This window comes from Lissotriton vulgaris, unplaced genomic scaffold (assembly GCF_964263255.1).
Source record: "Lissotriton vulgaris unplaced genomic scaffold, aLisVul1.2 SCAFFOLD_976, whole genome shotgun sequence".
Taxonomy (NCBI): Eukaryota; Metazoa; Chordata; class Amphibia; order Caudata; family Salamandridae; genus Lissotriton; species Lissotriton vulgaris.
In genome coordinates this window covers 751,655-775,441 of record NW_028250619.1, presented here as the reverse complement: position 1 = coordinate 775,441, position 23,787 = coordinate 751,655, and the positions used below count along the sequence as shown (strand labels likewise).

Genomic DNA, 23,787 nt, shown 5'->3' with positions numbered 1-23,787 from the left:
TGGGAATAGTCTGGCGTGTGTGTCCTCCTTCTCTACCCAGACCTCGTCTACGACTTCCAGCCCGCAGCTACCTCCCCACCCCCCCTTAAAGCAGCACCCCACTCCCCCAAGGGCAGACGCTCAGAAAACTCCACAGCCATTCTTTGTGGATACCTCGCAGGGCTCAGGCACCCGCTGAAAGTCACAGGCTGGACTAGGCCGCGACTGACTCCGCCTTTCATCAGCCTAAGGGTGAAAGGTAAGTACTATTGCATTGAGTATCGTGTTTCATCACATCAGTGACGTTTCAAATGATAAAAACAACATATAATGCTACTTCATTACTACAATAACTCTTCTAACACGTCAAATGATCAAGGTGGCTTTTCGCTTACCTGGGGGTCTGAGAAGAGCAGCCCTGTGTCCTCGTGGGATACGACTGCAGCGTTTCCGGGGATGTTCCTTGCCAGCACGGGCACCCCTAGATCCATGGCCTACACAAGGGGGTGGAGCAGACACAGAGATCAGAGGTGTGTGTATGCAGCGTGTCACATACGTGTCCACACATGTCACTTCTCTACACAGAGGAGCCCTGCAGAGGCCGCCCGGGAATAGGACATTTTACATCGCATGCGTTTACAACGCATGCGATTACAACGCAGTTGTTACAACGACTGCGTTGTTACATCGTAGTACATTACAACGCAAGTCGTTACATCGACTTGCTGTAGAGGGCGCTCTGGACTTAGGAACAGAATAAATTACTATTCCAGCTCCAGTGTGTGCAACAGCAGGGGAGGTGTTGGAAAAGTAAATCATACTATTCCTTATGTTAGCGTGCCTCCTACAGCAAGTCGATGAAATGACTTGCGTTGTAATGTAATGTGATGTGATGCGATGTAACAACAAGGTCGTTGTAACAACCGCGTTGTAATCGCCTGCATTGTAACGCATGCAATGTAATGGCTGTTATCCCTCCCCAGTCAACAACACTTAATTTCAGACCCACATATGCAGCCCACAGAAGGTTTAAATGTCAGGGGCCGGGCTCCCTTGCAGTGAGTCAGAATGGTTTGCAGGGGGTCAGGCTCGTTTGCATGGGATCAGGCTCACTTGCAGTTGGTCAGGCTCTCTTGCAGGGGTCCGGGCTCGCTTGCAGGGAGTCAGAATCGTTTGCAGGGGATTTGGCTCTTTTGCATGGGATCAGGCTCTCTTGCATAGGGTCGGACTCTTTTGCATAGGTTCGGGCTCTCTCTTTCAGGGGGTTGAGCTCTCTTGCAGGGTGTCGGGCTCTCTTGCAGGGTGTCGGGCTCTCTTGCAGGGGGCCAGGTCCGCTTGCAGGGGGCCAGGCTCGCTTGCAGGGGGCCAGGCTCGCTTGCACGGGCCGGGCTCGCTTGCAGGGGGCCGATGCTAGGGACTGGGCTCGCATGCAAGGGGCTGGGCTGGCTTACAGGGGGCTAGGCTTGCTTGCAGCAGGTCAGGCTCACTTGCAGTAGGCCAGGATCTCTTGCAGGGCGTCAGGCCAGCTTGCAGAGGGTTAGGCAAGCTTGCAGGGGGTCAGGCAAGCTTGCATTGGACCACGCTTACTTGCAGGGGACCACACTCGCTTGCAGGATACCAGGCTCGCTTGCTGGGGTAAGTCTCACTGCAGGTGGTAGGCTCCCTTGCAGCGGTTAAGGGTCGCTTGCTGGGGACCATGCTCACTTGCAGCATACCAGGCTCGCTTGCAGGGGACCATGCTCACTTGCAGCATACCAGGCTCACTTGCAGGGGACCACGCTCACTTACAGGGGACCGCACTTGCTTGCAGGCTACCAGGCTCACTTGCATGGGGTCAGGCTCGCTTGGCGCATACCAGGCGGTCAGGCTCACTTGCAGCGGTCGAGGGTCGCTTGCTGGGGGCCACACTCACTTGCAGCATACCAGGCTCACTTGCAGGGGACAATGCTCACTTGCTCACTTGCAGAAGGTCAGGTTCACTAGCAGAAGGTCAGGCTCACTTGCAGGGGACCACGCTCACTTGCAGCATAAAAGGCTTGCTTACAAGGGTCAGGGTCACTTGCAGTGGACCACGCTCACTTGCAGGGGACCAGGCTCGCTTACAGGAGATCTGGCTAACTCACAGCGGATCAGGCTCACTCGCAAGGGGTCAGGCTCGCTTGCTGTGAGTCAGGGTCACTTGCTACGCTCGGTCACTTGTTTACAGGAGCTCATAATAAACATTTCCCCAGTTCCACCCTGCCTGCAGAAGTGAGTTGCAGCCTGCACGCCTGCACCACTGGACCTGACGAGATTGATGCTCCTCACACCTGTACACTCTGCAGTTTGAATGAAGTCTGCATGTTGCAACACTCGGCTCACCGGTGGTTGACGTCTGACACACGATTAGCTTCCACGGCAGACATGCAGCAAACAAATCTATCCCTTACCGGGGCAGGGAGGGGTTCCTAGTGCTACAGACAGAAGCACTACGGTGCCAACCTCCACAGATCTCGTCTCATACCCTCGATGGAGAAAACATACTGTAAGAGTAGCAACTCACCCAATCGCTATGTTTTGGTAAATAGTAATGCTAATAAGTTTTATATATTTTAAATGTAAAAAAAATCACTATTAATATTATTGTGAATTAAATATTTAATTCAATTAAATATATTAAATGATTTTTCAAGATTTATTAAAAAAAACACAAAGTAAAATGATTATATTTGTTATGCCTTAAATTACTAAAAGTTATGTACAGCATTAATTTATATTAATGTAATTATTTTAAAATTGAAATCGTTATTAAAGGATTTCACAATAACATTATATCTGATTTATTTACATATTTTTTAAACATTAAAATAAATGTGTATATATATTTAAAAAGTTACAATAAATTAATTCATTTTGACATTGTTTTTTATGGGGTTCTATTTTTTGCCCCTGTGTCAATTCTTTTCCATTGGGAGGTTGATGCAGTACCTGTAGGTGGGCAGGTGTGGTGCTAGACTTACTCCAAGGCTGAGGTGAAGTACATTTTCAACTGTTCAGTGGACTTTTTGGCTGTACTAACTTTAAAAGTGTAGTTTGTGAATAGCAGTGGGCTTAGTCTTTTGAGGGTGTAGTTTTGATCTGCTGTCTCGCCCCGAGCTCCATCTCACTCCTCCCTAAACCCTATCCATTTCGTGGTATATATTGGTCATTTTTCCATCACTCCCCTGGTCCCACCTACATGGGCTACTGAGCACCAAAGTTCCAGATATGAGGATCTCCCCATAGAAAAGATAGGAGTGGTGGAGATGCAACTGTAGGTTTGGGAATAGCCTTTTGTAGTAGGCACTTAACGCAGTACAAAATGCAGTTCTGAATCGGACCCTCAGTATCCTTCAGGTGCAGATGACATTACGAGTGGAGAGGTGTGGTGCAACGGCCAGGGCAACTGACTACGGAGCACAGGGTTCACGGTTCGATCCCCGGCTCTGGCGTCCGCTCAGCTCAGCACCATGTGACTCTGGGCAATAGCTCACTTAATTTCCACGATGGCCCTCAGTGCCTTGAGACCCGTAAGGGTGAGTAGTTTGCGCTTTACAAATACGGATTTACATTTACCCCCTTCTATGAGCTCCTCCAATGAAACGGTTGAGATCATCTTTACTCTGTCCAGTTGACCACAGAAGAACGTGTCACAACTAGACGGGAGAACAGGGCACCCCTAGATTCCTTCACCCGCACTGCGCCTTAAAACTGCCAATTTACCTCCAGAATTGACGCAGACATTCCCTCTGAGATGGAGCTGTTGACCACAGCGAAGCAGCACTTCATGACCGCCTGAAGGTCTCGTTGAGGCATCTCGCGCACCAGTTGCACCCCAGTTGCCCTGGAGACAAAGAGGCTGCGTACAGTAATTCACATCCTATGTGGATCCTACCCGCTTAACATTGCTTACGGACCAGCCTCTCAAGAGGGACCGGTGAAACCTCACTTGCTATCTATTACCCGATGTGAACTGATCTGCGGCACCACAGAGACATCTCTTAGCATCCAACATGGACCAATAATGATCAGCGGGGAGACACAGCGTGCAGGCGGAAGGAAGCACAAAGAGAAGGCAGATCCCAGCAAGCAAACAGCAAAGCAGCATGAATGCAGCCCATAACCCCAGCAAAGAGCCTTAAATGGAAAATTGACAGAGCCAATTGAAATGTACAGTGAGAAAGAAATATAGCCACGGAGGGAGTCAGGGATGTCTCCCGCCCTCCCCGCTGCCGCCGCCTTACAAGTCTGCACAGTTATGATTCAATACCAGACTGCCTATTTTTACTGCCTTCACACCAGCGCCCTCCCACAGATCTCCTGCCGTGTGTTCTGCAATCCAATTACCCTCCGGGCGAAATCCAATAATCCGCCGCCGCGTCCCTCTTGACCCCATCTCTGGATAGGGCTGGTCGGTGTACCTGCTCGTCTCTACTTCGGCATAAAGAACCTATTCCTTTTAAACACGCCGTGCTCGCCAAGGCACCTGGCCCCAATTACACACGGCTCAAGAACGCAAATTGAAGGGAGCAGAGAGAGAAGAAAGACAGCAAGTCCTACAAGGTTCTGGCAGCGGCCACCTACCGGCTAAGCTTTGCTTCAACTTCACTTGTGAACAGTGCATCAATCTAGAAAGAGACAAAGGACAAAACATGAGGACAGGAGGGTGCAGCGGAACCTCAGAGTGATCACACATTGCTGCATTTGAACGGTAATCAACGATCAATTTACGAACTCTATAAGGTTAGCAATCAAATGTTAGTTGCTAAATCAGGACAGGCGTCAATCATCAACAGTTACATGAAGTGAACCAATCATGGAATCAGGACACGCGTCAATGATCAACAGTTACATGAAGTGAACCAATCATGGAGTTAGGACACGCATCAATCATCAACAGTTACATGAAGTGAACCAATCATGGAATCAGCACACGCGTCAATCATCAACAGTTACATGAAGCGAACCAAACATGGAATCAGGACACGCGTCAATGATCAACAGTTACATGAAGTGAACCAATCATGGAATCAGGACACGCATCAATGATCAACAGTTACATGAAGTGAACCAATCATGGAGTTAGGACACGTGTCAATCATCAACAGTTACATGAAGTGAACCAATCATGGAATCAGGACACGCGTCAATCAACAGTTACATGAAGTGAAACAATCATGGAATCAGGACACGCGTCAATCATCAACAATTACATGAAGTGAACCAATCATGGAATCAGGACACGCGTCAATGATCAACAGTTACATGAAGTGAACCAATCATAGAGTTAGGACACGCGCCAATCATCAACAGTTACATGAAGTGAACAAATCATGGAGTTAGGACACGCGTCAATCATCAACAGTTACATGAAGTGAACCAATCATGGCATCAGCACACGTGTCAATCATCAACAGTTACATGAAGTGAACCAATCATGGAATCAGCACACGCATCAATCATCAACAGTTGCATGAAGTGAACCAATCATGGAATCAGCACACGCGTCAATCATCAACAGTTACCTGAAGTGAACCAATCATGGAATCAGGACACGGGTCAATGATCAACAGTTACATGAAGTGAACAAATCATGGCGTTAGGACACGCGACAATCATCAACAGTTACATGAAGTGAACAAATCATGGAGTTAGGACACGCGTCAATCATCAACAGTTACATGAAGTGAACCAATCATGGAATCAGCACACGCGTCAATCATCAACAGATACATGAAGTGAACCAATCATGGAATCAGCACACGCGTCAATCATCAACAGTTACATGAAGTGAACCAATCATAGAATCAGGACAGGTGTCAATCATCAACAGTTACATGAAGTGAACAAATCATGGAGTTAGGACACGCGTCAATCATCAACAGTTACATTTAGTGAACCAATCATGGAATCAGGACAGGCGTCAATCATCAACAGTTACATGAAGTGAACCAATCATGGAATCAGCACACGCGTCAATCATCAACAGTTACATGAAGTGAACAAATTATGGAATCAGCACACACATCAATCATCAACAGTTACATGAAGTGAACCAATTATGGAATCAGCACACGCATCAATCATCAACAGTTACATGAAGTGAACCAATCATGGAATCAACACACGCGTCAATCATCAACAGTTACATGAAGCGAACCAATCATGGAATCAACACACGCGTCAATCATCAACAATGACATGAAGTGAACCAATCATGGACTGATACAACTACAAAGTCATCCGTTAGAAATGAGTGATCCTTTTTAGATTGCTTCAACTGAAAGATAGCCAAGCTCTAATCAATGAAAAGCAGGCACTAGTGACAATAAGTGATCAATCAGCAAGTGCAATGTGAAGTGAGCTACAGTGCTACAGCGCGCGCAGCACTGGAGACGCTACCAACATCACTAAATTTGCACTTACATTGCAATCTTTCCAGTCGTTACTCACTGACTAGGAAGGCCAACTCCTTCAATTCTCACAAGTCAATTTCCGCTCACACAACTGGAATTTGATACAGATGCATGAATGAAGAGGTCACCGACCACACGCATGCCAGAAGATGGATTCCGCCAGAGTGCTCAAGCAGCCATTCAGAGTGAAGCATGGTGCGCAGGAGGTGGTCAGGGTCAAAAAAATAAAATACAATAAAATTGTCTATTAAGTAAAAAACACAAGCAGAATTTCCTGGAGCAGATCCCATGGAGGACGATATCCTGACATTAGTGTCATCTAATAAATGGAATAAAAAGACAGGAAGTTACAGGTAGAAACACTGACATGTGCTAGAGAGACCAGGAGAGCGTTGGAGGACCAAGTCAGTTATACATCCATGCGGAGATACACATATCTGGCTGGCACACGGGCTACACGCGACAAGAGAGCTATTCTGCGATAAGAGAAGGGATGAGTGGGAACGCTGAACACTAGTTCCCCACAAAAATACAAAAAGTACCCTGGGCAGCCTCTCGCTCTCTGCGTGCAGTGGTAAACCTGGGGTGAGATGGTTCTATGTGTGGGTGAAGTCATCCCAGATGTAGAGTCACGTGACCAATGCTTCGGGGTCTGATGTCTCTTCTACAACACCTGGATGTCTGCAGCGCTTTTACAAAAATCACTACATTTATTCCCTTATTACAAAACCTTTTTGACATCAGAATGGCCCAGCAATTACGGAAATGAAAATTATCCCACGGCGGGGGTGCAATAAGTAGCATATTACAGCTCAGCGGTTAGTTAACGAGTCCTTTCACTACAGAGGCTGTAGCAACCTGAGCAGGTGTTTTCAATTGATTTTGGGTGGAGGTCGGAATCATTGAGACATGAAACTTGATGGCAAAACGAGTAAAATGTAATCTTACTTTACCAATCTGAAAACAGTTCAATGCGATGGGAGTATGGAACCGACTCACTATAATGGCACCGAACCAAAGAACACATGTATGTTCACTGGATGGTTTTTTGGCGTGATAACAAATAGAGTGAATTGGACCCTTGCCCAATAAGAGATGATGGGTGCCCCTGAAAGCTCAGATGTAACACGGGGGTCGTAGGTCACAGCTGAGTCCTTAAAATGCTCTGGTGTCCCTGTGGTGCAACATGACATACTATTCTGACACCGGCAGGGTACTTTATCCAACAACCTGCTCAACCCGGTGAAGGACCTAAAATGATAAGGAGAGACCCCACAAGGTATGTTACTGAAGGCGCATGGCACTGTTGCTTGTATAGTACCCCAACCGTCTCTTGCTTCAGTTGTGGGTTGGCTAAAAAAAAAAAGTTTTTAAATTGGGGTTCTCTTCGATGGGTTTCTTTTACATTTATTGCAAGACTTCCTTCACAGAAATTTTTTTTATTTTTATGAATATTCATTTCTCACTCTGCGTGTATGATTTAATTCTAAAAGGACAAGTGTCCAGCCTACAATACTGGTCTTTTTTTTTCCTCATCAATTTTTTGAGTTGACCAGGTTCAAGAACAGGGCAGCCGGCCGAAAGGTGTTTCACCCACATGTGGCCTTTTTCAAGGCTCAGACAGGTCGAGTAGATAGGATACCTCACCCAGTCAGGACAGCAGTCACTGTTGAGAGGTAGATCGCTAAAGTCCTGGCACTGCAATGAGCCTTAAAGACAGTGTGGACAGTCCACCAAGCTCTGTCCAGCATTGGATAGATTAAGTTGATGATAATGAAACACTTCATGCGCTGTTCACGCTCCTGCAGGTGCTTTCAACCAAGCTTCTGCGTTCCCGGACAGTCCACGCTGCAACGTCAGAGCGGTTGCTAAGAACCGTTTGGGGCATGAGCCCTAAGCAATATAAACAAATGGAGAAGGTAGCCCCCAAAATAAAATAAGAACACTGGCATTTATAGGCAATTTGTGGCAAATATTTTACACCTGGTGGCAACAGGGTACTTGACCACGCTTGGACATCCCCTAACGTGCTTGTGATTGTTTCATAATGTGCTTATTATGGAATGCATCACAGTACCAACGTTGGTGACATTGTCTTTATCCACACATATATGTGATGGTTCAGTACAAATATACTCATTTAATCCCATATCATCTTCACATTTTAATTGACTGCAAATCCAAGAAATTAGATTTTCCTGCATCAACTTGAAATGCGAAATATCTACTCTCGACACTATCATCCCAAGCAAAGATCTGGCTTTCCTTTCCCACATAGTCCCCATTGACTGGTCTGACCACCGCCGTATCCTCTTTACGATTACCAGCGCCGTGCCTCCACCTTCACCTAAAACCAGCAAACATAGGAAATTAACCAGAAATCTTCACCTTATTCCTCCTGGCAAACTGGAGACTAAGATCAAAACACAACTACAAGTTACAACTCCCTCCCAAAACGCAAATGATCTTGCCGAACATTACAACAAATCCATCTTGGAGGTCCTTGACCTAACTGCCCCAACGAAATTAAACCTGCAAAAAAACAACCCCGCCAAATCCTGGTTCAATGCTCATCTCAACAACGAGAGATGCTCTCTTAGGCTGACCGAACGCACGTGGAGACAACACCCTTCCCCCTCAAATCTTGCTCTCCTCAGAGCTGCAAGGGCTAATTACAAAAAACACATCCTCAATGAAAAGACCCCCTAGTTCTGCGCACAACTCGACCGGGCTAAAAATAGACGCAGGGAACTATTTAGCATTGTCAAGAAACAAACAGCTTCTGTCCCCCCCAAATTGATGGCCTTATCGAAAGATGTGAAGAAATTGCGAACTTCTTTTCCCCAAAAATCGCCAAGATTGATCAATCCTTTGCCTCAACCCCCCCTCCACGTTGCTCATCACCCCCATATGACTTTCCCTCCAAGTCCCCTTTCACCCCCTCACCCCCTCCTGACTCTGCTCATCTCCCTCTCGCTGTCGCCCCTCCGGAGCTCTACGTCACCAATCCCCAGCTAAAAAATAATGCATCTTGGCTTAACTTCAGCCCAGTTACAGAGCTTGAAGACCTCAACATCATCACCAAGTTTAAACCTTCCTGTCAAACCATGGACCCTCTTCCGGCTAACCTTGTTCAAGATCTAAAACATATCTTTGCACCATATTGGACAACTATCATCAACTCCTCCTTGGCCTCGGGTTGTGTCCCTGTTTCCCTCCGGCGTGGCCAAATCACTCCCACCCTCAAAAACGCTTCAGCTGATCCCAATGACATCAACAATCTACGACCTATCTCTAATCGTCCTCTTAAGCCCAAGGCTCTCGAAAAATGTGTCCAACTCCTATTGGACAAGCAGAGTGACTCTTTCAACCTTTTGGACACATTTCAGTCAAGCTTTAGAAAGGGAGGCAGTACTTAACTGCCATGCTCAACATCACTGATGACATCCATCACTCCCTCGACAAGGGGGAGGCCTCTCTTCTCATTCTTCTTGACCTCTCTGCTGCTTTCGATACTGTTAACCCCTCCGCCTTACTCAACACCCTCAAAGTTCGTTTCGGCTTCAATGGTCTTGTCCTCAAATGATTCTCCTCCTTTTTCCAGCACAGACCGAACAAATTAAAATCAGCAACTGCCTCTCTAAACCTATACCTGTCTCCTTGGGTGACCCCAGGGTTCTATTCTCTCTCCTGCTCTATTCAACATCTTCATGGAACCCCTCACCCTCATTCTTAAACAAGCTGGAATCAACTTCAGCCTTTATGTTGATGATACCCAACTCTACTATAAGATCAAATCCCACGCCGACATTCTGCACCTCAATGAGGCCCTGACTAAGATTCAACACTGGTTCCATCACAATCACCTTAAACTCAACCCTAAAAAAACTAAAATCATTCTCTTCGCTCCTAAAGGCAACATGCTCCTCATTCAACACTGGATCTCTGACATTAAAGCTCTCAACTGCTCTCTTTCTACTTCTAAGTCAGTTAAATCCCTCGGTATAAGCATCGACCAGAACCTCAGTCTTACTCCCCACATAAAAAATTCGGCCAGAGGAGCTCCCTCCGCTCTCCATCACCTCAAGAAAATTAAACCCTTCATTCCTGCGGATGACTTTAAATGAGTTGTTCAATCACTGGTACTGTCTAGATTAGACTATGGTAATGCCGTTCTCTCCGAAACACCGAAAGTCCACTTAGCCCCAATCAAATCAGTCCTTAACCTCGCGGCCAGGCTTATCACTGATTGTAAGCGGTTTAACCACATCTCACCCGCTCTCAAAGGTCTCAAATGGCTTCCCATCGAAGGCAGATCCACCTACAAGACCGCTTGCATCACGCATAAAGCCCTCCATCGACACAACCCATTGTATCTGTCAGATAAACTCCACAAAGCGGGCTGCTCGAGAGAATTGAGGAGTACCAATGCCCTCATGCTGCCCTTGGTAAACAAGAAATCTACACAAACACGCTCTTTCGCTGGAAATGCACCTACTATCTGCAACTCACTCGCTAAAGATCTACGTTGCAACCCTTCCTACCTCAGCTTCAAAAAAGACCTCAAGTTGCACCTTCTCAACAAATACTGGGGTCCTTAATCCTGGTCACCTAACACGGCTTCACAACCCGCCCCCGACTGAACTAGGTCCCCGCTACATTAAACCTGACTCACTTCTCCCCTCTTCTCTTTCCAGCATATACTTCTACCCTCCCCCCTCTAGTTCTCTTGTAATTACCGCCTACTCCTCTATGCTACCACCTTTCCCTTTACCCTCCTCAGTTCCCCCTACTTTTATACTCCCCCCCACCCCCCTCACCCCTGACCATCCACGCTAGTTTAATTATTCAATACTGGCTAGGGTCTAATGGTATTCCTTATTTACAGTCCCATGTTATAACAGTACTGTGCAGATTGCTCTAATTGTCTTGCTTTTTACCTTTTTGTACAAATGTTATGCTGCAAATTTTTTTTTTACATCACCTAACCATTATAAAGTGCTCTGAAACCTACGGGTCTAGCCAGGCCTATCTAAAACCTTTTAAATAAATAAATACATCTATTTTCTAATTACATTCTGATCTCACCTGCCTGATAAAAAAAAACAAAGCTGACAAATTGCAAAGACTGGAGTAGATGAAAGTTTAACAGATCAGAGGAGCTGGTCTTTCAAGCCTGCTTGAAGCACAGAGCCACGAGGCGGAAGGCTGGATGCTGGGAGCCTCGGCGCGCGCGGTACCCAGGTCTGGGTGCAAACGGTGGCACTAAAGCCCCCTCTGCATCCTCTTCCGCATCCCTTCACCATCACATCTCCTGGAGCAGCAGAGCGGAAGCAAAGCGCAGATCAAACAGCGAAAGGGCCCTCGCTGCCTTTGTAATAAAAAACACATTTTTAAATTAAAAAGCGACAAAAATACCTACGCCGGTGGTGAAGTTCGCGCGCACTCATTCTGTTATCTGAACAGGAATAGATGAGATGCTATGAGTATCTGTGCGGAGGTTCCAGGAAAAATATATGAAAGGGGGTTACAAATCTTGGCTCAGATCACGTGCGATGAGCAATGGCCTGGATATTGCGGCACGCGGACAGCAATGCCAGTAACAAAATCTAAACAAGCATTTGCAATGCAATAGGTCTAGCATTAGAAAAGTTTGAGCTATTGGTATTGAAAATGACAAATTTTGTATTTGTGTTGGTTTTGAAAATAGCGAAAGTAATAGCTTTGTCATTTACAATGCCAATAGTTTTAACTTTCGCAAATGTGACACCTATAGCATTTGTAATGCAATATGTGTTGTATTTACGTGACTTAGGTGTATTGATATTACAAATAACAATGGCTTACATTTTTTAAAAAGAATTAATACTTAAATAATAGCTATTGTGATTTATATTGGCAATAGCTTAAACTTTTGTGAATAACTTTTGTGAAGATTATGTTCAGTGTATTTTATTGTGACGAAAATCCAAGAACAGAAGTGAAATATTAACATCTTTTTGTTACATTTTTAATAAAGCTTGAAACATTGAGAGAACATATTTGAACAAGGTGTTGTTGAATGGTTGCACAGATTGATGCTGTGGTGGCGCTGAGTGATGTTGGGATCGCGAACGAGTAATGCTGTGGCCTTCAGTGATGCTGTGGTAGCACACAGTGATGTTGTGGTGCCCCTGAGTGATGCTGTGGTGGTGCGGAGTGATGCTGTATGCTATGCTATGTTTTGTTTTGCTATCCTATCTTTTGTTGTGTTATGCTATGTTTTGCTATGCTATGCTTTGTTATGCTATGCTATGTTTTGCTATGCTATGCTATGTTTTGCTATGCTATGCTTTGTTATGCTATGCTATGCTTTGTTATGCTATGCTATGTTTTGTTGTGTTTTGTTATGCTATGCTTTGTTTTGCTATGTTAGGTTTTGTTATGCTATGTTTTGTTATGCTATGCTATGCATTGTTATGCTATGTTTTGTTATGCTAAGCTTTGTTTTGTTATGCTATGCTATGTTATTGTGTGTTGTTATGCTATGCTAAGTTTTGTTGTGTTTTGTTATGGCATGCTATGTTTTGTTATGCTATGCTAAGTTTTGTTGTGTTTTGTTATGGCATGCTATTTTTTGTTATGCTATGCTATGTTTTGTTGTGTTTTGTTATGTATGCTATGTTTTGTTGTGTTTTGTTATGCTATGCTATGTTTTGTTTTGCTATGTTTTGTTATGCTATGTTTTGTTATGATATGCTTGGTTTTATGTTATGTTATGTTATGCTATGTTTTGTTCTGCTATGTTTTGTTGTGTTTTGTTGTGCTATGCTTTGTTGTGTTTTGTTATGCTATGTTTTGCTATCCTATGCTTTGTTTTGTTATGCTATGCTATGTTTTGCTATGCTATCTTATGCATTGTTTTGCTATGCTATGTTTTGTTATGCTATGCTGGTGAGGGTGTGTGAGACTGAGGGGTGTGAGGGTGAGGGTGTGTGAGGGTGAGGGTGTGTGAGTGAGGGTGTGTGAGGCTGAAAGGGTGTGAGGGGGTGTGAGGGTGAGGGTGTGAGAGTGAGGGGCTCTGAGGGTGAGGTAGTGAGGGTGAGTGATGGTGTGTGAGGGGGTGAGGGTGTGTGAGAGTGTGAGGGTGAGTGAGGGGGTTTGAGAGTGAGGGTGTGTGAGGGGTGTGAGGGGGTGTGAGGGGGTGTGGGGGGTGTGAGGGTGAGGAGGTGTGAGGGTGAGGGGGTGTGAGGGTGAGGGTGAGAGGGGTGTGAGGGTGAGAGTGGGGGGTGAGAGTTGGGGGGCTGAGGGTGGGGGGCTGAGGGGGTGTGGGGGTTGTGAGGGGTGTGAGGGTGAAGGTGTGTGAGGGTGAGTGCAGGTTTGAGGGTGAGGGAGGGTGAGGGGGGTGAGGGATTAACAGAGACGACAGAGATAAGGTGCAAAAGAAGTTTAACTACTGAGAAAGAAGTGAGAGACGAGAAATGCAAGAAAGGAAAGAGAAGTGGAACTAAGAGCGAGCCCTGGGAGGGGGAAGAGGAGAATGTGTGAGGTGAACAGCAAGTACGAAAGAGAGGTGGAAGACGAGAGAGAGTGTAGAAAGGAGAGAAGAGACAGTGAGAGCAGAAAGGAGAGAAGAGATAGTGAGAAGAAAATAAACGGAGCAAGAGAGAAGTGAAACCAGAGGATGGAAAAGAAACGTGAAGAGAGACACATAGACGCCATGATGTGGAGAATAGGATAGAGAGAGAAAGAGAAGGAAGTGAGAGAATTGGAAAGTCGGGGCGGGGAGACGGCAGGCAGATAGAGAAATGACCAGTGGGTAGGTAATAGGGAAAGAGAGACAAGGAGAGGGGACGACAGCAATGAAGGAAGGGGAAGACAGTGGGGAAGGGAGTGGGAGATGAAGAATATGGAGGAAACAGTTATAATGGGATAACAGGGGAGCGAAAGCGAAGCTGCTGTGCCCCAGGACACTTCTCAAAATGAACTTTTCTTTCCCTTCGACTCACGTTAGGCCATACTTTTGTGTGGTTTGCTTATTTAGGATGGCATCTGGAGCACGTGTCCCTCTTGCTCACTGCGAGAAATCTGTTGCTGTAACTGTTTCAGATGCATTACATTTCAAAAGTGGGCAGGACTTCGCTCAGGATTTATTTTTGGTGTATGGAATATTCATTTTGCACATGCAAGTCATTTTGAAACTTTCCTACAATATATTACTTTAGTCATAAATTGTTCGATTTGACAAAAAAATCCAAAATTGCTGGTTTGGGGCATTTTTGCTACCATCACATTTCTTAATTGGCCCTGTGGACGAGTGATTTGACCTAGAAATGCCTCCTTGTAAGACCTGGGGTTACCAGCCCTCAAGGTGGTAGCATGGCGCGAGCAGCAAGGCAGCCAGGGGCTTGTGTGTAAAGCAGCTACTTAACGCACACATCCAATGTAAGACACAGTGGCGCAATAATGGAGACCACACCAGAAATTGTATTTGAAAGAATCAAGATCTTTTATATAAGCTTTCAAATAGGGCGTTGCATTATTAATTCGTCAACATTACATTGAGACATTTCATGAATCACGTTCCGGTTACATTTCCTATTAATGGGTAAACATTTCATTAGATTACTAACCAGATCATCTAGCAGTGAAACACTAGCTGACCCCGCCTGTCGTATCAAACTCTCTGACAGGCAACGGGGTAACTGTATTAACCTGGAGGATCCTACAAGAAGCGACTATAGTAATGCATTTAAATATCACATCAGAACCTCTCATGGACGCTTTTCCTTACAGGTAATACAACATATCGGCAAGTACTTATCAGTTCAACAAGGAACTCCAAAGAACACAACCTTTACTTATTTGTGACAAGCCTTTCTTCTTGTAAATTCGGGTCGGCTTGCGACCTCGATCAGATCCTCAGAATACTATGGAAGCCCACCTCTGCAAGAAAACTCAGTACAGTGAAGTGAATCTCCCTCTCATTTCCGGCTTGTACATAGGGTGCACTAGGAGCAAATCAGGCTTGTGGATACAGTGCACTTATAGCATTCCAGGCTTGTAAATACGGTGTACACTAAACACTTCAGGCTTCTAGATATGGTGCACGCTAAACACTTCAGGCTTGTAAATACGGTGCACGCTAAACACTTCAGGCTTGTAAATACGGTCTCTTGAGGCAGAGTTGCAGGGGGAAAGGGGCCAACAGGGCCCAGTCTCAGAGCACCCAGGGGGACGGGCGACCTCGGGCCTCTCCCGGCCTACCGCCCTCCTCCCCAGGGGGTTACCTCACTTCTTCGGCCCTCCAGGGCCCTTGCGTCGGGTTCAGCGGAGGAGAGGGGGTTCCAACCCTCTTATGGCTGCCCTCGTCCCAGCGCGGTGCAGGCTCAGCTTCAGGGCACTGGCGCTGGGGACAAGGCAGGGGCCGGGCTTGCTTCGCCTCGAGGGTGCGCCAGCCAGAACCAATGGTAGCGCGGCCCTCGGGGGCGGGACGAAGGAGCCCCCCTGTCACATGGGATGCGCACTGACTTCGGGCCTACCGCGGCCCAGCTCACTTTAGGCGGCGGCCCTCTCCTGGCGTACAGGGGCCGCCGAGGGGGGTAATCTCAGCGCTGGACACCGCGCAAATGCAGGCGGCCACAGGACAGGCCGAAAGCACTTCGGAGGTGCCGCAAAGGCGGCGCCGACGCCGCGATGGTGAAGCGGTCCCTTCAGGCCTCTCGGGGGCTAGTCACAGCGCTTTACACCGAAGCAGGTGAGCGCGTGGGGGCAACTGCGGCGCCTCACAGGGCAGGATGCTTCTTGAGGCGAGAAGCGCCTCAGGATCACAGCGCTTGAACCACGGGCGCTCAGTTAGCTCAGGGCAGGCAGTCATAAATACAGCGCTGGACAGGGGAAGCAGAATATAGCGCTTTCCACACAGTTTAACCAGGACAGCAGAACAGTTCAGTCAGGGAGAGGCTGGTAGGGCAAGGTGGGCCCAGTTGAAAGCAGGGTATGCGCAGGGCAGCACAAGTCCAGTACCTGGTCGATCACCCCAGCAGTCTCTGGTCAAGGAGAAGTGGACTTCTTGGCGCTTGGATGGTTCTGCACCCTTAGTTGCTGGTTACTTGAAGTTGTTGAGAGGGGGGGGGGTTCTGAGTTGAAGGCTTGAAGAATTTCTCCTCAGTCACTGCAGATGGACCCTGGGGTTCCCTACCACTGGGCCAGATCAGGGGGCTAGCTTTGGACACCTCACCCAGCTTAAGAGGCAGCACCTAAATCCTGTCACTCCCAGTAGCATAGGTTCCTCACTAGGCCCTCCCGCCTAAAACTCCTGCGTGGGTTCCCCAGGTCAGTGATGCCCCAACTGACTAGAAAGTTTCCCTCCTTTTCCTTATATAGTGTCAGTTGGCAGTTGGCAGTGGCAGTTGGTGCCTCCCCTATTCTGGAAGGTTCCAGGAGCTTCCCTCATTCTAGCTATAGCAGGCTGGTAGGCTGGTATGGCAACCTTGTTCAAGGGTTCCAGCCAGCTCCTGGCTACTAGAGTGCGCCTATACAGACCACGCTGCAGTAGCAGGGGTCAGTGGCAGCCATCTTGGGGGAAGAGAGCACCTGCACCCTGGCATTGCTTAGCAAAGGGAGGGTGCCCAGAGTCCTAAAGCCAACACAAAGTAGGTGTGAAAAATGAGGCAAGGGCAAAAAATACAGGGAAAGACCACCCTAGGGCTGACAGGTCTAACACTCCTATTCAGGTTTCCAGTCATGATTACTTATTACCGACATTAAAATAAAATTTGCAGTTGGGGATAGGTGCAACCCGGCCTATGCGCTGGAGAGGCTATTGATGGAACCCCATACACTCCACACATGGCTCTACGCGACGATGGGGCGCAAGGCCTTGCCGTCGGTGACACAGGTGGTCTTTGATGTTTGGAGGCGAGCGTTGCGGCGAATGGGATGGTGGCGGACCGTGACTGAAGAAACCCCCCTTTGGGGCAATGGTCGCCTACCATGTCTGGCGGCCCTTTCAGGATTTACAAGATGGGACGCCATCGGTATTTCCAGATTGGGGGATGTTATGACGGGAACGATGCTCAAGTCGTTCCAATAGCTGAGCGCAGAGTACCACATGCCCCGCACGCAATTCTTCCGTTATCTACAGCTGCGCCATGCCCTGGCCCCGGATCTGGAGGGTTTGACGTCCCTTCCTGAGTTCAGCCTACTGGAGGCCCGAGTTTTTATGGGAGATATAGACACAAAGAAAATCTCACGTGTCCACCAATCCCTGATCATACAATGCTCCTCGGACTTGCATACACTGAAGGAGACCTGGGAGGCTGAGGTGGGGCCGCTGGAGGAGGAGGACTGGAACGAGGCATTGGTGGGTCCCAGAGGAGCGGCCATATCGGTCCGCCTTCGGTTGATACAATTCAAATACCTCCACAGGTTGTACTATGCAAGGAAGAGGCTTTGGAGGGCGGGCCTTATTGCCTCCCCAGAGTGTGCTAGATGTGGACATGAGGAGGGCACCTTCTTCCATACAGTATGGAGCTGTGCACGCTTAAATAGATTCTGGAGTGGCGTCTGGAATGGTATGGATGAGGCGCTGGGTTGGGTGCTCCCACGCACACCGCAGCTGGGTTTGTTGCATGTGTTGGAGGGAGTGGGAGGCAACCTGTATGAGACATTTGCTATTACTAGGTCTCACAGTGGCCAAGCGAGACATTGTGAGGGCCTGGAAGAATCCACAGGCCCCGTCGCTCATGGCATGGAAGAGGGGCCTAGATTTCTGTATTGGGATGGAGAAGCCCGTATTTCTTGCCCGGGGCTGCCCCAGCAAACATTTCAAGATTTGGAAGAGATGGGCCGATTACAGGGGTATCTGGCTGGAGCCGCCAGCAGAACCAGACCCTGATCTGGAGGTTTGAGTGCGCTCTACCGTAGGTTGTGTGTACGCGAATGGTTGGACTTGTCGGAAACCGTGCAGGGTGGGAGGGATCCGGGTGGGATGGAGTTGGGGACAGTTGGGGGGGCATGGGAGGGAAGGGGGGGATGAGTTACTTACATTGATCCCATTGTATTAAATGTAAACGTAATGATGGATTGCGTTGTTATATATGTATGCTGGTGTCCGGCAGATACCTCTGGGGTACAGAGATCAGCGACTTTATATGTGATCTATCAATAAAATCTGTTAAAAAAAAAAAAAAAATTGCAGAGTGTGCCGATACACTAATTAGGGTGTTGTGCGCAAGGAAATTAAACCAACGCAGAGCAAATTCCCGGGGACCGGTATTCATTGTGACTATTTGTCAGTAGTATGATCTCGAGTTATTGCCCAAACGAACATAGTGCAACTATCTTAGGAAGTAAAAAAGGGGGTGAATAAAGTTAGAAGGGTTACGTTTCAAAATGAAGTGGTATTGCAGCATGGGTCCTGGCAGGTGGGCGGTGACTGAAAGTCACTCGCTGGTGGGTGGGAAACAGATAAACGGGGTCATTACGATTTCACCCATAGGGAGACATACCTTGTATTGACCGTGCGTCCTGCGCCACTTACTGCTTGATAGCCAGCCTACCGCTTTGCCTAGGTTGTGCCCGTCTACAGGACCCAAATTCTGGAAATGCTCCTTCAGCTCGAAGTTATACACGGAAGTGTGGTCTCTGTGGCAGGGCACAGGCTGAGGGAATGACAGCTACACGCATGCGTGAGCGACAATCACGTCTGATGAGTGCACCGCTAAACCAGTGACAGGGTGGTCAGCGCTCCGGTAATTGGAGAGCGCATGCGTGCTAGAGGAGACTAAACCAAAAAGACCAGGCGGATAATACTCGGATTTAGGAGGTTAGAGCCCAAACAGATACGCGGTATGCAACCACTGAACCTTAATGAAATGACTGAAATCTGGTCAGTGCGTGCGAATCCCTTAGTATTACTAACTTGGTTTCCTAATGAGCGTCTTTATGCCGGAGGGCGGGGGCTGCCTGCGCATGCGCGCCATTCGTAACTTTCGTTTTCAGTAGCGAGCCCCGGAGCGAAAACGAAGTGGCAGCTGAAGTCCCGGGTCCCAGGAGAGGCCCGGGTGAAGACCAGCGGGGCTCCCATGCCTAAGGGAGAGCCTCGCTTCGTGCTGGCCTTGCAGAGGAGCTCGAGTGCTTTGTGGGGCTCACATGAGAAGCCCGGCGTTTTCCAGATGGTGCGAGCCCAGTGAGGTAAGGAGGGGTAGGGGTGTGTGCCTGCGTGTGTGTGCCTGCGTGTGTGTGCATGCGTGCGTGTGTGTGTGTGCCTGCCTGCGTGTGTGTCTGTGCCTGCCTGCGTGTGCATGTGTGTATGTGTGTGTTTGCGCCCTTCAGGGAATGTGAGGCAGGGGATGTGCACGGCCTGGATGTGCGCGTCCACAGACACCGATCGCCGCGCGTGCCCGACCCCTGTCTCAGATTCCCAGGAGACGGGCAACATTAGTTGTCGAGCTGGACGCAATGCTTCGCATTGCTTTCTCCAGCTCGACCTAAAACATGAATTCACTGGTTCACAACTGGCAAATTTGGGTGAAGTGAAATACATTCTCTTATTGCAGATTTTGTTGGAAAACATCTCAACCTATGGCACCTGTCTTTGCATGTCTTTCACCATCCCTGGTGGTCCATTTTGTTGGCCAGCAGCCGGTTGCTTGTTTTGCTTTGGTAAAGATGGTTTCTTCCAGGGTGGAGGCTGGTTCATTCTCGCAGGACGCATGCTGGCTGCGTGCACGTTCCTGATTGGCGATTTATAGGGTCAGGCTGGCTGGCAGTTCCAGGAGGCAAGATACCAGACTGGGTTGTGGTTCATTTTTAGGTCTCGCCTACCCAGACAGCGCTAACTGGGTGCTTGAAAAAGAAAGTTTCAGGGCCTCCCAATCAAGCATTGGCAAAGCTAACATGACTTGCCTACATATTGCAAATGTCGAGCCGTTGGGTTTGCAGTGTTGTCTGTGAAGTGCAGAGGAGGGAGTAAGCTGGCAGAGGAGGGAGTAAGCTGACATAAGAGGGAGTAAAGCTGGAAGAGAAGGGAGTAAAGCTGGCAGAGGAGGGAGTAAGGTGGCAGAGGCGGGAGTAAAGGTGATAGAGGGAGTAAAGCTGACAGAGGGAGTAACGCTGACAGAGGAGGGAGTAAAGCTGGCAGAGGAGGGGATAAGCTTGCAAAGGAGGAAGTAAAGCTGGAAGAGGAGGAGTATAACTGGCAAAGGATGGAGTACAACTGGCAATGGAGGGGGTAAAACTGGCAGAGGAGAAAGTAAAGCTGGCAGTGGAAGGGGTAAAGCTGGCAGAGGAGGGTCTAAAGATGGCAGAGGAGGGAGTAAAGATGGCAGAGGAGGGGGCAAAGCTGGCAGAGGAGGGGGTAAAGCTGGCAGCGGAGGGAGCTGGCAGGGGAGGGAATACATCTGGCAGGGGAGGGAGTAAAACTGGAAGAGAAAGGGTAGAACTGGCAGAGGAGGGAGTAAAGCTGGAAGGGTAGGAATTAAAGCTTGCAGTGAAGGGGTAAAACGGGCAAAGGAGAGAGTAAAACTAGTAGAGGAGGAAGTAAATCTAGCAGAGGAGGAAGTAAAGTTGACAGAGGAGGGAATAAAGCTGATACAGGGATTAAAGCTGACAGAGGAGGGAGTAAAACTCAGGGGAGGGAGTGAAGCTCCATCCTAGGTGAGAGGAGTTGGCCTTACGGCTAGGGCGGTCGACCTCAAATCTGGGGAACTGGGTTTGAGTCTTGGCAAGGACCGCAACATCCTGTGATTCTGGACAAATCACTTAATTGCCCTGTACCTAACAAAAATGAATGTGTCCCCATGTAACAAAACTGGTGCTCAAGTAAAGCGCTCTGATATCCGATACCTTCGGGTCAAGTTCATGCCATATAAAACTCCGTAAAAAAAAGTTGGCAGAGGAGGAAGTGAAGCTAACAGAAGAGGGGGTAAAGCTGGCAGAGGAGGGATTAAGCTGGCAGAGGAGAGTGTAAAGCTGGCGGAGGAGGCAGTAAGCTGGCAGAGGAGGGAGTGAGCTGGCAGAGGAGGGAGTAAGATGGCAGAGGAGGGAGTAAACCTGGCAGAGGAGGTAGTAAGCTGGCAGAGGAGGGAGTAAGCAGAGGAGGGAGTAAACCTGACAGAGGAGGTAGTAAACCTGGCAGAGGAGGTAGAAAGCTGGCAGAGGAGGGAGAGTAAGCAGAGGAGGGAGTCAACCTGACAGAGGAGGTAGTACGCTGGCAGAGGAGGGAGTAAGCTGACAGAGGAGGGAGTAAGCTGATAGAGGAGGGAGTAAATCTGACAGAGGAGGGAGTAAATCTGACAGAGAAGGGAGTAAAGCTGACAGAGGGAGTAAAGCTGATAGAGGGAGTAAAGCTGATAGAGGGAGTAAAGCTGACAGAGGGAGTAAAGCTGGATTAGGAGCGAATAAGTTTGCAAAGGAGGAAGTAAAGCTGGCAGAGGAGAAGTAAACCTGGCAAAGGACAGAGTAAAACTAGCAGAGGAGGGAGTAAAGCTGGCAGAGGAGGGAGTAAAGCTGTCAGAGGATGGGAGAGGGCTGGAAGAAGGGGAAGGTGCAGAGTTTGTTTGTTAGCTTAAGTGAGAAAAATCTAAGTTCCGCTTCAGTGCAGCGAGGCTGCGCCCCTACCCTGCGCCGTGGCACTACATTATGCTAAAAGTGGCGGTGCGGAGGTGCACCGCCCCCCAGGCTTGGCTTGAATTAAGCACCGGGCTGGGGATCAATCAAGGGGGGCTGGTAGCCGATGGCAGTGGGCGGTGTGCAGCATCAGCGCATAGGCCAACATCTGGCAAAGGACCAGAGGGAGATGTAGGGAAAAGGGACAAAAACGTAATTTCCCCTTTAACTTGCATTAAAATGAGTAGGTCTTCTGCGACAGAAAGATTACATAATGCAATTTTATACTTTAACAAATATGGTAATCTCCCACCTAAATCTGGAAGACAGGAAGTGACGAGGCAAAGATACAGAGGCGTGGCTTGTCAAGGCTGTGTCACCTGCTTCCTCTTCTTAAAAAAAAAACACTGCAGCACACTGCCATCAAGTGGCACTAATGTGCAACTACATAGCAGCACCTGATAAAAACACTCCTCAGAGGCCAATCACGGAGGAGAGTCCTCCCCAGAGCTTAATGAGCCCGCAGTCGGGTCTATTAAATGTTGGGCCCCCAAATTCCAAGGATGCGTGACCTTGAATCCACCTCACGCCTCTTTAATCCATCACATGGCACTCACGGCCCTTACACCTCACTCCTGCAGGCTCCTCCCTTTTCCCTCTGCATGAGTAGTTTTGCGGTCTTTCTCTTCCCACTTCTTTCTCCTTTGTGTGTCCATCTCTCTCTTGCTTCGGTTAAATTCTTGTACGAAAAAATAAGTGCCAAGCCCCAGACACGAGTGATGGTGCTTCTCACGGGCAACCACCGGCTGACATTAGGGATTGGTCCACTCTGCACCTACCAGCGTCAAGCTGTATCCTACCAAAATGTGTTGATCACTAATTCACCCTCCTGCTTGCGAGCCGCTGTATCCACTCGCCCGCAGTACGAGCCGTTCACTGTGGGTTCCATGTTTGGCAAGCTAAAGTGTCCAGAGGACACTAATTTAATGACCTTTGGAACACTTTTAAGAGCAGCGAGAATACGATCTATAGAATAAGGTTGATGACTATGTTACTTCCGCACAGTTTTAGGTTTTAACTACGCATAAATTTACCACGCATGCCTTTACAACGCGGTCTGAACCACAAATAAATCTTTACAACGTACTCCTTTACCATGCAAGTCGCTGAGCGACATGCCATAAGGAAAGTGCTGGACTTTGCAATAGTATAATTCACCGCTCCAACTCCAGGCTAAGCAACCGCAGGGAAAGTGCTGGACTTTGCAAAAGTATAATTCCCCGCTCCAACTCCAGGCTACGCAACAACAGGGAAAGTGTTGGACTTAAGTTCCAACATCACTCCGACAACGCTTTCCCCAAGGCAAGTCGCTATTACAACTAGCGAGGTAAAGGGATGCATTTTAAAGACGCATTCATCGTTCGGACCACGAGGTAAAGGCACAACATAGTTCAAGCCTAGTTTTAAAGGCACAGTATGGTTCGAGCAGTGTTGTAATGCAACAGTGTGGTTCGAGCTGTGTTGTAAAGGCACAGTGCGGTTCGAGATGCGTTGTAAAGGCACAGCGTGGTTCGAGATGCGTTGTAAAGGCACAGCATGGTTCGAGCTGTGTTGTAAAGGCACAGCATGGTTCGAGCTGTGTTGTAAAGGTAGTTTCCCTTCCGCACAACCAGAAAGCGAGCTGTGCTCGGTGCCTGGATCCAGAGACCTGGTGGCATGGAGCGGGAAAGCAGCCGGTGGACCCAAGAGGTGCCTGGTGGGCAGACAGAACAAGGTCAACGAG

At 48.2% G+C, this 23,787-nt stretch overlaps 1 protein-coding gene across 1 annotated transcript in view; it reads right to left on the bottom strand.

The window, feature by feature from the left end:
- Positions 1 to 374: 374 nt before the first annotated feature.
- LOC147663182 (glycosyltransferase 1 domain-containing protein 1-like) overlaps positions 375 to 23,787 on the bottom strand; it is a gene marked incomplete at its 3' end in the record, with an annotated part of 305,663 nt that continues 282,250 nt past the window's right edge. The window contains exons 9-11 of the mRNA XM_086950611.1: positions 4,582 to 4,625; positions 3,721 to 3,841; positions 375 to 473 (exon numbers count right to left, since the gene is read on the bottom strand). Coding sequence (XP_086806737.1) covers positions 375 to 473; positions 3,721 to 3,841; positions 4,582 to 4,625 — 264 coding nt within the window. The remainder of the gene's footprint in view (positions 474 to 3,720; positions 3,842 to 4,581; positions 4,626 to 23,787) is intronic.